At 40.6% G+C, this 14,780-nt stretch overlaps 1 protein-coding gene across 4 annotated transcripts in view; it reads left to right on the top strand.

Moving 5' to 3' along the window:
• Positions 1-2,084: 2,084 nt before the first annotated feature.
• Positions 2,085-14,780, top strand: part of MYBL1 (MYB proto-oncogene like 1) — a 49,690-nt gene continuing 36,994 nt past the window's right edge. For all 4 annotated transcript variants that reach the window (XM_037745371.1, XM_017547498.2, XM_017547497.2 and 1 more), the window contains exons 1-3: positions 2,085-2,574; positions 13,648-13,753; positions 14,391-14,462. In XM_037745371.1, coding sequence (XP_037601299.1) covers positions 2,555-2,574; positions 13,648-13,753; positions 14,391-14,462 — 198 coding nt within the window. In that variant the 5' untranslated portion in view covers positions 2,085-2,554. The remainder of the gene's footprint in view (positions 2,575-13,647; positions 13,754-14,390; positions 14,463-14,780) is intronic.

Raw genomic sequence — 14,780 nt, 5'->3', positions numbered from 1 at the left:
ACTATGCCAGGCTCCAAGAGAATTGCTCGAACCTGGGAGGCAGAGGTTGCAGTGAGCTTAGATCGCTCCAATGCACTACAGCCTGGGCAACAAGAGCAAAACTCTGTCTCAAACAACAACAAAATAATAATAGGATAGGCTAGGCTAAGTGGCTCATGCCTGTAATCCTAGCACTTTGGGAGGCTGAGGTGGGCAGATCATCTGAGGTTAGGAGTTTGAGACCAGCCTGGCCAACATGGCAAAACTCCATCTCTACTAAGGATACAAAAATTAGGCCAGGTATGGTGGCTTATGCCTGTAATCCTAGCACTTTGGAATGCCGAGGTGGATGGATCACCTGGGGTTAGGAGTTCCAGACCAGGCTGGTCAACATGGTGAGACCCCCATCTCTACTAAAAATACAAAAAATTAGCCAGGCATGGTGGTGCATGCCTGTAATCCCAGCTACTGAGAGGCTAAGGCAGGAGAAATGCTTGAACCCGTGAGGTGGAGGTTGCAGTGAGCTGAGATCATGCCACTGCACTCCAGCCTGGGCAAGAGTGAGACTCTGTCTCAAAACAAACAAACAAACAAGAAAAACCCCCAAAATTAGCAGGGCATGGTGAAACATACCTGTAATCCCAGCTACTTGGGAGGCTGAGGCACAAGAATTGCTTAAATGTGGGAGGTGGAGTTGCAGTGAGCAGTGATCATGCCACTGCACTCCAGCCTGGGTGACAGAGGGAGACTCTGTCTAAACAAACAAACAAAAACCTACTATTTGTTTTTTGTTTTGTTTTTTGAGACGGAGTTTCACTCATGTTACCCAGGCTGGAGTGCAATGGCGCGATCTCGGCTCACCGCAACCTCCGCCTCCTGGGNTTTTACCTTCCTTCCGTTACCTTCCCAGAATCTATACCATGAAAAAAAGGAACTGTAAAAAAAAGCCAGTGGGTTTAAGTTTTGACAGTAGTGTATGCAAGCTTCTCTCAATTCAGCTCCTCTTAATTCACTCTGCACCTGCATTTGATTTGCAAAAGATGATGAGTAAAATTTCAAAATAGCAAGTGTCAGTTTGTTACAGTGTTTAACATGTGGCTCAGTGCTCTATGCAGTAGACCATGTTGCCTTGCAAATTTAGATCCTTATCCGAGTCTGATTGTTACTGTAGCAAATCTACTTTAATGCTACTTGACATGAACAGTTTGTAGTTATTAGACTCGGAACCTCGAGCAGCTGCAATCGCTAGAAACTCCTCCGGTGGTTTCCCCCCTCCCCGGTCTCTCCAGAGGAAGGAAGGTCACCTTATACACAACTACCATGCTCATTCGTCTGGGCAAAATGCCCAGTCCACTGCCGTCTTCACGCGTTATTCTCCAGGACCGGGCTCCTCCGCCGCGCACGTTATTTCCCGTAGAGTGGGGCACGAAATTGAGCACCTTGAGGACCAACGGCAGACAAGGATTATCTCCCGTCCCCGTTTCAAGCACGTCTCCCGCTAGGAACTTTTTTCACTTGTCACGCTTCTGCTGCTTTTTGAGGAAAATAGATGATACTTGGTTTCCTGCCAGAGTCTTCGTAACTCTCGTAGCTATGATGTCTGGGTAAAAATAGCTCACGTTTGCTTAAAAAATAACGGCCGCGCAAATTTGTGGTTACATTTGTCTCAGGTCCGAAGACCGCTCCTCCTAACTAGTGAGGTGGGAGACACCTAAGGAGTGACGAATGTAGCCGAGGCGAGGCTGCGGGATCACTCACTCTGCCAGAAACTCTGTCCGCTCACCCCAGAAATTTGGGGCGGCTGGACGGTTCCGGCGCCGCTTCCGGACCCGCCTCTGGCGAGCGCAGGAACTCGCTCTCCCAGGAGGCCCTGCGCGGTGCGCCTCTCGGCGCGTTCCGGGTCGTATGACAGCTCGGCACCACCACCCCCCGCCCCGCCCGTGCCCCACCCGCAGCCCCACCCACTGGCTCCCGGCTCCTTCCCTGACTCCGGCGAGTTCCAGTCCCGGCTTCCAGCTCCCCAGCCCCGCCCTCAGTCGCGCGCGCTCTCCCTGCCCCGCCCTCGCTCCTTCGCGTGCGGCCCCCATAGCCAATGAGGTTCAGGGCCGCGTGCGCAGATTCAAACGGCGGCTCTTGAGGGAGGCTGGGCGCGAGATTCGGCGGTGCGGACAAAACCCTGCAGGAGACTACGATCCCTGCAGAACTGCTAGCTGCGGGGAGCGGGCGGGGGTAGGCGCCTGTGGCACAGTCGCGCTGGGACCGGGGCGGGGAGGCTGAGCAGCGGTGGGAGAGGCCGGCGGAGGGTGGGAGCGCGCCTCCTGACATGTTGGGGGCATCCCTGGCCGGGCCGGGCCGGGGCTAGGAGCAGCGCTGCGGACCGGGGCTGGGGGCGGGTCGCGGTCCGCCCCCGCTGTCCCTCCGTCGCGCCCTGCCGAGGACTTGCGTTCCGCACTCGGCTGCCTTCGGAGGGAGCGAGGGAAGCGGCTAGAGGGTCAGGGAGAAGGCGCATTCGCCGGAGGCTAGAGGAGGCTGATCCGCGTCCCCGTCCAGCCCGCTCCTATGCGGTACTTGAAGGATGGCGAAGAGGTCGCGCAGGTGGGTGGCACCCCTTTCGCCCAGGCCTGTCGGCGCCTTCTCGGCTCAGATTCTCTTTCCTTTCCCGCTGCCCCCTCCCGCCATAAGGCCCTCCCCGGCGAGGGCAGAGGTTTTTCTTCCCGCGGCCGCTTGACCTCGATGGCCGGAATGCAGCCGCGATGTGTAGAGAGTTGGGGACCAGGGTATTTGAGACCAGGGGCGTAAGAGATGCCCAGGTTGCTCCGTGGTTCTCCCTACAATGCGCGTCCAGACGCCTGTCCTCACGCTGCCACTTCTTGGAGGCAGGTTTCTTGCCAGGTAAGTCGAGCGCTTTTAGGGAGTTCGCTACGCAGAGAAAAGTGGCTGTGTCCTGCCGGGAAGACTTGAAAATGGTGTTCCGGCTACTCTTTTCTGAATGACCGCACAGTCAAAATAGGAACTCCGCTGTGAACCTGGGCAGCTACCCTTCTGCCAACTTGACTACCTTGAAACGTTGTGGAAAATCCTCTGTGGAATAGCTGAGAGGACCTTTTTGATGTTTTCTGTAATTCCCATACCCATATTCTCAGCTTTATATATATATGTATATTTTAATATCTTCTACTGGGACCATGGCACATTGTTACTACTAGTAGCTTGATGTTAAAATAAAACAATGTGTTTGATTCACTTAATATTTTGAGTGTCTGTGTCTGGCTCTGACCGTATCTAAGTGTTGCACAGAGGTAAGGCATATTTTTTTTTGAGGGGGGGGCCTGGAAAATGTGCTAGGATGAATTTATGCGTCTAATTTTTGTTTATATGCATTACAGCAGCTACTCGTAAATTATGTGGAGTAATTGCTTAGATAAAAAAAATACAGGGTGTCTTCTGATTTTCAGCATTATCAAATAAACCTGAAAAGATGTTTGGCAGACTTTCTAGATATTTTATTTATCTAGATCCACAGCCCTAAAGTCTTAACTATTTCCTAAGTTGAAATTTAGTAATGGAGGTCATTCATTGCAGATTTCTGCTAAAAGTCGGCAGTAACTATACATAATAGTTTTTTGCTTTATTTGTCTGTTAAGCATCTGCTGTGTGCAAGATGTTTCTGCAGAAGTCCCTGTAAGCTTATTAGTTTTGTAATAAGTTATAGGACAAACCCTTGAGATGAAATAAATGTATACACAGATCCCCCTAGAACAGTTTTCAACCTTTGCACTATTGACATCTTGGACCAGATAATTCTGTGTAATGGGGAGATGTTTATAGCATCCCTGGCTTCTACCCAGTAGAGATAGTAACACTCCACTTAACTCAGTCATTACAGTAAAAATGTCTCCAGACATTGCCAAATATCTTTTGGGGGACAAAATCACCCAGGAAAGAACCATCCCTCTAGAACTTCAAGGACCCAGTTAACATCAATCTTCAGAAAAGATAGATATTTAAAGATCTTGTAATTATGATTACTGAAGTACTGATTTAGGCTTTTTGAATTTTTAAATATAAAAAAATTTAAAGATTATTAAGATGACAAATGAATATGTCAACTTAACAAATTTATCAATGTGTGATATTATCTACTTATCAGTATTCATATTAATCTTATTTGAAACAGTTTCTTGGCTAATTCTGCCATCAGCATTTAGTTAAATTAAAGTTATGGGTAGACATGAATATTTAAATGTCAGAACTTTCTCCTTCCCAGTGGGTTTTCTGTCCATTTCCTAGGTATGAAGTGCATGTTTCATAATAATAGACAAAGAAAGGAAAAATGACTTAATGTTAGTTTCCCTGTATAAGTTGTTTTATTGACAATACTGTGACCTTGAAATTTAAATATTAATTGTATTTTTGACATTTATCCCTTGCCAGTTGTATAAGTTAATTTAAACACGATAGAATGATTTAAAGAGTCATAAATCTGGAGTAATTAAGTGTGGTGGGGTGAAGCTACATTCTGCCTGGGAGGATACAGATAGAGGATGTGGGGAGAAATTATCATCTCTGAATGATATATCTCTTAAGTCTTCATACCTGAATGTGTTGCATAGTCCACATTTCTTGCATATGTAAATATGATTTACGTATCTTAGAAGATAGTAGATGCTCTGCTTTGTGCTTCAACAAAAAACAAGTTAGAGTGTGAATTGTTTTGAAGGAAAAATAGTCATTGGGAAAAATATCTCTTGCCTTTTAGCTAAGTATCTTAATATATTTGAACTCAATTCGTAGTTGAAAGGGAAAATAAATAATTCAGTTACTTCAGGTTGTAATTTGAGATCTCCAGTACACAACCATGTAAGCATTCAAGTGAAAACTATAGTTCGCTGTATACAAGTTTTGCCTAAGAGTATAGGTGTAAATCCTGTAATATATGTTTGCTATGTGATCTGGAAAAACAAACAAACAAAGAGTAGAAGACTAAGCGTTACCTCAAGTGTGAACAATTGCAGGATGTTGGTTGTTTTGATCTTTAAGATAGCTGTAGTATCTCTCCTCTAGATTTACATACAGGAAAAGACTAATTTGTATTGTGACTTTAAATAATTTTACATCCCACTGGGAGTTGTAATGACAATTTACAGGCAATACTAAAATTAATATGTCTGTTATTAACATATTTGACTTTTAAGCATATTTATATATACATAATTAATTTTAGATTTAAAAGTTTTGCCCTTTAAAATAAACTTTTATAAAATATTTAGAAAGGTATTTACTAGTAATAGATTATTTACACTTGAGATGACCTATGACTACACTAACCTGAAAAGATAAAAGCCAGCTCTTGAAATAGATGTTTTTTCAGTAATATGTATATGTGTGTGTGTAGGAAGCAATTTTACTGTGTTGTTTCCAACAAACTGGGTGGGAATGAAATTATACTGAAATATGAGAACTGATCTTTTAATCGGTTTTGTCATTAACTGGCAATGTTGTTTTGGGGAAGCAGGTAAACTCTGCCTCAGTTTTTCATCTGCTTAATATACGGAGTTTGGATTTTATGGTTTGTAAGGTAGTTTCTAGCTTTAATATATATATTTGAAGACATTTTATAATCTTTTCTCATTTAAAGCATATCCATACTAATGAAATATAAATTTTCTCATATTGTTTTTGTTTATGGAATTGCTAGGTAGAACTCTATTTGTCTTACTGTGATAATGCTGGTTTGTACAATCCAGATTTGGAAATAAAATATTCATGTCTGCAGTACATCATATTAGCCACTGGGTGGCCTAATTTCACTTTATTAAATCAACCTGGTAAATTTTCATACCTTGAATATGATTGAACTTTAAAAAAACTAAATGGCCAGCTCCTGGTCCTCAAAATTGTATAATAAAGATATATTATTCTTTTTGTCTGTGAGAAAGAATTCAGACCTGAGTTAGTTTGTGATTAAAGATATCAAGTTGATGCAATTTTACTAGAGCAAATTTTATAGAACTATTTCTTTTAAAATACAAATTTTAAAAAAATTTCCGTTTCCTCCTTGGACTACCACATTTACTGGTTTTAGGTGAGATAATTGTTGTCCTCTAAAATTGAACTTCTAAATGTTCTATCTTAATATCACATGTGAATTATTTTATCAAGTGTGTATTATTTCACAGACAGTCATAAGTATCACATCCTGTTAGCTCGCACCCCAATGTAAAGTTACTCTCTTAACTATTGTCTTGGCCTAATGAGTTTTACAGTTTTTTTGTGTGCTTCCTTTCACTGTTTCATAATCACACGAATCACTTTAATTCACAATCTATGGCTGGGCACGGTGGCTCACGCCTGTAATCCCAGCACTTTGGGAGGCTGAGGTGGGCAGATCACTAGGTAAGGAGTTCGAGACCAGCCTGGCCAACATGGTGAAACCCTGTCTCTAATAAAAATACAAAAATTAGCCAGGTGTAGTGCTGGGCGCCTGTAATCCCAACTACTTGGGAGACTGAGGCAGGAGAATCGCTTGAACCTGGGAGACGGAGGTTGCAGTGAGCCAAGATTGCACCGTTACACTGCACTCCAGCCTGGGCAACAGAGCGAGACTTCATCTCACTCACACACACACACACACACACACACACACACACACACAAATCTATGAAACTGTTTACATTTAAATATAGTAGTTTGGTTATATATTAGACATTTGCCAAGTAGATATTTTCTTTGACTTAAGAAAGCTGGCAGAATCATTCTGGAAACCAAGTCCTGGGCTGGAGAGTCAAAAGACTAAATTAATCTATTATTGCTTTGTGACTAGAGAAATAATGTTATTTTCTTTTGCTGTCTTCTAGATAATTACACTAGGCTAGAAATGGTTTATTAAACTACGTAGTAGGAAGCTGATTTTATTAAATTTTACATATTACCAGCATTGATTACTTTATACAGAAATATCAAAAGATTATATAAAAGTAGACAAATAGAGGAGATCCATTTTGATGGTGTCTAACCACTTTTCAGTGATGGGACGTTTTTGTCGTTAAATGGTGAAAGTGGAATATTGGTGAGGTGATTTGTGGGGTTTTATCCTTTCCTTGGTTTCTTTACAAATTATGGACATTCTCAGGCATCTTTCTTTGTAGCTAGTGATGTTGATACATTTCTAGGATCTTTTTTTTGGTCACATGTATTTGAAAGTTAATATTGTCTTTTCAAAACTCACTTAAATATATGTAGAAATAACTTGATGCCAAAACTAAGAAGTAGGTAGACTCTGGGAAAGCCCCAGTGGTAGAGAGATAATTCTAGGAATTCTGCTTGCTCCTTCACACTTACCCACTCAAAAAGCCCAGCTTACTGAACATTGGATGGGTTATATAACTCAGTGTCTGAAACTGATGACCATGCTGAAATGCAAAACAGAGAATGAAACCTCATGTAGAAATAGAAATTTCTCACAATAAAGTATGTGGATAAAAAGTAAGGGGCAGAATTTTATGGCTAAAATCAACGAGGTTTTAGGAAAATTACTCCTTGGAAACTAGTCTTTTAGACCAAAATAATGTTTTTGGACTTACATCCTTAAAGTATTTTGTAAGAACCTTAAAGTGGATTTCATAAATGGGAGGTATATAGTTTTGTGAATACTCGAGATTTATATGGGCAAATTCCCAAGGTAAAAATTGTTTTGATTTAGAAATAATCTAAATTTTAAAGCAGTCTTAAATATGCTGTTATGAAATTTTGGGGATCTGAAGAGATGGAGGAGAAGCAAAAGACCCTGTGAAAAGCATGCCTGAGGGCTATTTGGGGTATCAGGAAGTGGTAATGTTGCTGGTGGCATTTCTAAGAAAGGTTAGACAGTACAGTAGATACCTTAAAGGAACCTTTTCTATCCTGAATATTTAAAAATGTTTGTTTCAGCAGGTTCTGCTTCTTAAAATTCTACCATTTGGAGGTGTTTTTTTGATTATGAAAGTCTTTTTTTAACAAATGAAAATGCCTTTTACCTCTTCCTAGAAGTATTTTTATTTGTTAAAAAGTTTTCTTTCTCAGATCCACTTTGAGATCACATGTACTGTATTGAGGAAGGTGGAAGTTTTGGTTGGGTTGGAAAGAAGTGAGATAATTTTGGAATACAGAGCACTTGGTTGAGCTGGAAGTTTAGGGAAGATTGTTCATTAGTTTTACAAATATTTGAGTGGCAGGTACTGTGCTTGGTCCTGAGAGATGAACATCATAGACATGGTCTGCACTCATGAGCTTACTTTTTGGATGGGGAGGTTGGCAAATGTGATAAACATTAAAAAGAAGGGGCCAGGCGTGGTGGCTCACGCCTATGATCCCCGAACTCTGGGAGGCCAAGGCAGGTGGATCACAAGGTCAAGAGATCAAGACCATCCTGGCAAATATGGTGAAACTTTGTCTCTACTAAAAATACAAAAATTAGCTGGGTGTGGTGGTGTACACCTGTAGTCCCAGCTACTCGGGAGGCTGAGGCAGGAGAATTGCTTGAACCTGGGAGGCGGAGGTTGCAGTAGGCTGAGATGGCACCACTGCACTCCAACCTGGCGACAGAGTGAGACTCCCTCTCAAAAAAAAGGAAGAAAGGGTAGGTGCTCTGAGTACATACAAATAGGACAGAAAGCTACAGTGTGGTGTTTTATCTGATTCAGTAGCTTTTTAGAAGTTTATGAAGTCATTGAATCCTGAAGCATGTTGAATTTAGCAATTTAATATTGGCCAATCAGGTGATATTTCTGATAGCTGAAAATGGCTGCACGTGTCAGATATTTTCTTTTTATTTTCTTCACATCTCCTTCTTGGATTAATGTATCAGGTGTGTTCTTTAATCAAGCCTCTGTAAGGGGTGTGTGTGTGTGTGTGTGTGTGTGTGTGTGTGTGTGTGTATTTATATATATATAACATAGTTTAATAAAACAGCCATACATGGGCTGGACACAGCAGCTCACACCTGTAATTCCAGCACTTTGGCAGGACAAGGTGGGCAAATCACCTGAGGTCAGGAGTTTGAGACCAGCCTGGCCAACATGGTGAAACCCCCTCTCTACTAAAAAAGAAAAATTAGCCGGGCATGATGGCAGTTACCTGTAATTCCTTCTACTCAGGAGGCTAAGGCAGGAGAATTGCTTGAACTGAGGAGGCAGAGTTTGCAGTGAGCCAAGACTGTGCCACTGCACTCCAGCCTGGGCGACAGAGCAAGACTCTCAAAAAACAAAACAAAACAAAACAAAAAACAAAACAAAACAAAACAAAAAACAGCCATGTAGGAAGGAGGACTGGTGGATTATTGTTACAAATATAAAATGGCTTCAGGGAGAGAGAACATTGGACTATTGAAGTGCATTGAACTATAGAAGCAGATCATAGGGGAATGGGAGGATCTTGGTGTTTTGCCTGGTCAAATATGAAGAATTTTGTTCCAATGGAATTGACAAGTCAATGGAAGTTAGGGGTTCCTGCAAAGACCTGTTGACAGTGTATATTAAATCTGAGCCTTCGTTTTTCAATTTTGTAAGATTGAAATTACATAACTTACATAGATATTAGAAACTACTTGTATGTGCTTAGCTATATTATAGTAAGTTTAAACAAATCTTCAAACTTTTGCTGTTTGAAATCAGAATGAATTTTTGAGAAAGAGTTGAAGGCAAAAATAATTTTGAATACTATTAGGCGATCAACCTATGCACGTAATACTAATATAGAGGCACCTTTCTGTGTCATGTGCTGTATGAGGTGTTACATGTGTTTTCTCATTTAATTTATCCTTAAAGCAGCACTATAAGGTAGGTGTTATTACTATCATTTTACAAACAAGTAAACTAAACCCCTGAGAGGCTAATGTGTTCAAGGTTACAGAGTGAGTAATTAAGTTAGAACTAGAACCTTGTTCTGATTCCAAAATGAACTTGAAGTTTGTCTTTGGTATTTTCCAACTTTCTAGCACTTTCCTCCTATTTTTCCACTGTGTTGTAGTATAGTGGTTAAGTAGTGGACTTTAGAGGTCAGCCATGCCATATTTCGTGTGACTGTGTGGCAAGAAGTTACATTTCTTTTTTTTTTTTTTTTTTTTGAGACGGAGTTTCACTCATGTTACCCAGACTGGAGTGCAATGGCGCGATCTCGGCTCACCGCAACCTCTGCCTCCTGGGTTCAGGCAATTCTCCTGCCTCAGCCTCCTGAGTAGCTGGGATTACAGGCACGCACCACCATGCCCAGCTAATGTTTTTTGTATTTTTAGTAGAGACGGGGTTTCACCATGTTGACCAGGATGGTCTCGATCTCTTGACCTCGTGATCCACCCGCCTTGGCCTCCCAAAGTGCTGGGATTACAGGCTTGAGCCACCGCGCCTGGCCTACATTTCTAAGTCAAAGTTTTCTACTCTGTGAAATGGGAATAATGGTAACATTCCCCTCTTCCAGTTGTTGTGAGGTTTTAAGAGAAAAATTTCATAGACTACTACCATGTCTGGTACTTAGAAAGTTTTAAATAAATGTTAGACTGTGTTACTTTCAGATGCCATGACTTTATTCAGTCCACTGCCTACTCAGAATCCTCTAATTCAGTTTGTTTGTTTATTATTTATTTATTTATTTATTGAGACAGAGTCTCTCTCTGTTGCCCATGCTGGAGTGCAATGGTGTGATATTGGCTCACTGTAACCTCTGCCTCCTGGGTTCAAGTGATTCTCCCACCTCAGCCTCCTAAGTAGCTAGGATTACAGGCACCCACCATCACACCCAGCTAATTTTTGTATTTTTAGTAGAGATGGGGTTTCACCATGTTGGTCAGACTGGTCTTAAATTCCTGACCTCAGGTGTTCCACCCACCTTGGCCTCCTAAAGTGCTGGTATTACAGGCATGAGCCAACGTGTCCGGCCTTCTAATTCAGTTTATCATTAAGGCTTGCTCTCTTTTATGGGACTTTATTCTTTAAAATAGCTTTTTCTTTTTTTACCCCATCAAAACTCAGGTTCTGACTTTGACTCCTTCCTCTCTTTATTAATTTTCCTTCGGTCATCCCGTGGCCTCAGCTGTTCTTTGTATGCTGGTGATTGCCAAAACTGCATCTCTACCCTAGACCTTGTATCTGAGCAAGTCCATGTGCTCATTTGCCTTACTAGATCTGCTCTGCCCAATAGGATAGCCACTAGCCACATGTGGCTATTGAGCCCTTGAACTGTGGATAGTCTGAATTGTAATGTACTCTAACTACAAAATACACACCAGATTTTGAAGACTTTAGTAAGAAAAATTATGTATAAAACATTTTGTTTATACTTTTTGATATTGATTACATGTTGAAATGATTATTTGATATATTGAGTTAAAGAATATTGACTATTAAAGTACATTTCACCTATTTCTCTTTTTTTAAAAAAATGTGGCTACTAGAAAATTACATATGTGGCTTGCATTATATTTCTGTTGGGAAGTACTGTTCCAGACATATTCACCTGTGTATTTTTGAGATATCTTGAAAACAGCTAGTCCTAAACTATACATATTTTCCCCATTTTCTTCTCCTTCCCAAAGTTCGGTTTCTCCATCTATTGTTTTCCATAGTAAATAGCTCTACTTATGTTTTCAAAGCCAGAAACTTTGGAGTCATCCTTAATTCCCCCTTCTTCCATGTCCCTTATCTATCAGTTGTAAAATCCTTTTGTTTCTGCTTTTTAAATATCTCTGTTTCATACATTTCTTTCCATTCCCACTATCGTTACCTTGGTGTATCTATTTTGTGACTTCTGGATATTTGTCATGTTTACCTCTCTTCTACTCAAGGATATACAAAGTAGACTTCTTTTCTATTTTCTTTAGTTCTATTATGGTTTTACTTTAAAAAATGTAATTAATTGCTTCACTCCAATTTATTTTATTGTAAAGTAGGACTCCATCTTTTTTCTTTTTTAAATTTTGAAACAGAGGCTTACTCTGTTGCCCAGGCTGGAGTGCAGTGGTTTAGTCTTGGCTCACTGCAACCTCTGTCTCCCGGGTGCAAAAGTTTCTCCTGCCTTAGCCTCCCAAGTAGCTGGGATTACAGGTATGTGCCACCATACCCAGCTAATTTCTATTCTGAATGTTCTGTTCTGTTCCATTTATCTGTGTTTGTTTGTGTGGTAGTACCATTCTGTTTTATTTATTGTTTCTCTACAGTATATTTTGATATTGGCTAGTGATAATTCTCAATTATTATTTTTAAACACTTTTCCTGCCATTCTTCTTGATTTTTTTCATATGAATTGTAGATTCAGCTTGTCTAGTTCCCTCCCAAAATCTACTGGTATAGATTAATTTAATTTAAATTTATGAATTAATTTAGGGAGAATGGACATCTCCCTAAATTAGAGAATGGGCATCTCTATAATATTGTTTTCTTATCAAAGAATCTGGTCAGGAGGCTGGGTGTGGTGGTGTTTGCCTGTAATCCCAGGTGTGGGATTTGGGAGGCTGAGGCAGGAGGATCACTTGAGTTGAGGAGTTCAAGACCAGCCTTGGGGGTGGAGCAACATGGCAAAACCCCATCTCTACAAAAAATAGAAAAAATTAGCTAGGCATGATGGTGGGTGCCTGTAGTTCCACCTACTCAGGCGACTGAGGTGGGAGGATTGCCTGAGCCTGGGAGTTCAAGGCTGCAGTGACCTGTGATTGTGCCACTGCACTCCAGCCTGGGCGAGAACAAGCCGAGACCCTGTCTGAAAAAACAAAGAATTTCAGAATGTTCTTCCATTTGTTCAAGACTTCTGTGTCTCACAATGGTGTCTTGTCACTTACTGTACCTTTATCTTGTATGTTAAAATTATTTTTAGATGTTTTTGTTGATATTGTTAATTGGATCACTTCTATTGTGTTTTTTAACTGGCTGTGGTTTGTATTTTACCATTACCATTTGTTGGGCCCCAATAATTTCTTGCTTGGGTTATTGAGAAGATTACTAATTGGTTTTTCTTTTTCAATTTTGCCACATTCTTGTCATTGATTTTTCTAAAACACAAGATATTTGTCTTTTGCTGCATTATTTAAAGGTCTTTAACTCTTTAGAATAAAGGTCAAAGAATAAAGGTTAAATTCCTTAACATGACATACAGGGTTATGATTTTTCCGTAGTGGCATATCCAGCCTCATGTGTTTGGTGTCAGTAAGAAGTATAGCTCCACCCCACCCCATTGTATGATTCTTAATTTTTTATACTTTGAATCATCTCATTGTGAATATGCCATTTAGTCTGTGTGACTTCTTTTCTTTTTGTGTTTGTTTTGTGTTGTTTTGTTTTGTTTTGAGATGGAGTCTCGCTCTGTTGCCCAGGCTGGAGTGCAGTGGCGCGATCTTGGCTCACTGCAACCTCCACCTCCCGGGTTCAAGCAATTCTGCTGCCTCAGTCTCCTGAGCAGCTAGGATTACAGGCATTCACCAACATGCCCAGCGAATTTTTGTATTTTTTAAAAGTAGAGATGGGGTTTCACCATGTTGGACAGGCTGGTCTCAAACTCCTGACCTTGTGATCTGCCCACCTCAGAATCCCAAAATGCTGGGATTACAGGCATGAACCACCACGCCCAGCCCATCTGTGTGATAGGTTCAATGATTGAATTTACAAATTTAAATAAAATTCTTGATTTCACAACTTTTTTTTTTAGTGAAGATGAAGATGATGACCTTCAGTATGCTGATCATGATTATGAAGTACCACAACAGAAAGGACTGAAGAAACTCTGGAACAGAGTAAAATGGACAAGGGATGAGGTAATTATCTGACAAAGTTTTCTAGTTTCTTAGATGTTATTTATTAATACTACTGTTGTTATATGGCCGGGTGTGGTGGCTCATGCCTGTAATCCCAGCACTTTGGGAGGCTGAGAGGGGTGAATGACCTGAGGTCAGGAGTTCAAGACCAGTCTAGCCAACATGATGAAACCCATCTCTACTAAATATACAAAAGTTAGCCTGGTGTGGTGGCCCATGTCTGTGATCCTGGCTACTTGGGAGGCTGAGGTGGGAGGATTGCTTGAACCCAGGAGGTGGAGGGTTGCAGTGAGCTGAGATCGTGCCACTGCACTCCAGCCTGGGTGACAGAGCGAGACTCTGTCTCAAGAAAAAAAAATACTACTATAGTTATGAAAGATATTTAAAAACAAAATATGAGATAAGGGCTGCATCAATTAACTGTACATTCTTTTTCTTCAACCAGAGACTTGAATAATGGGTGACATTGGGACTTACAGAAACAGTGTAATAAATGGAGGAATTTGTATTATAGTGGGTGGCTTTAGTTCTTCTATGGTTAACAGATATTTGTTAACAGAATTGGAGAGTTATCTATATTTAGGGATAGATGAAAATGATGGTGAAAAGCTTTCTAATTTTCATACTATTTTAATAGGACGATAAATTAAAGAAGTTGGTTGAACAACATGGAACTGATGATTGGACTTTAATTGCTAGTCATCTTCAAGTAAGTGAAATATTAAATTATATTTCTAACATGGCTGGTTAAGGTATTGGGTTAAATCGACTGTTTTTCAAAAATGTGTCTACGTATTTTAATTTTAGGTTTCTTTCCTAAAAGAAAAATCTCTGTTTTTTGGTCTGCCTGTAGTTGGTTGCTAATGGCACAGAGAGTCTGATTTTCTAGTAATGTGTTCATCCAGGGACCTAAAAGATTATTAACTTTAAAACAAAAATGATAACAAATTTATGTGGGACCTTATAAATATTTGCTAATACATGTTAAAACGTTTGGTGAGAAATATATTGAGATATTTGATAGCTA

Source organism: Cebus imitator, unplaced genomic scaffold, assembly GCF_001604975.1.
Source record: "Cebus imitator isolate Cc_AM_T3 unplaced genomic scaffold, Cebus_imitator-1.0 Scaffold198, whole genome shotgun sequence".
Classification (NCBI taxonomy): domain Eukaryota; kingdom Metazoa; phylum Chordata; class Mammalia; order Primates; family Cebidae; genus Cebus; species Cebus imitator.
This window is presented reverse-complemented; position numbering and strand designations above follow the sequence as displayed.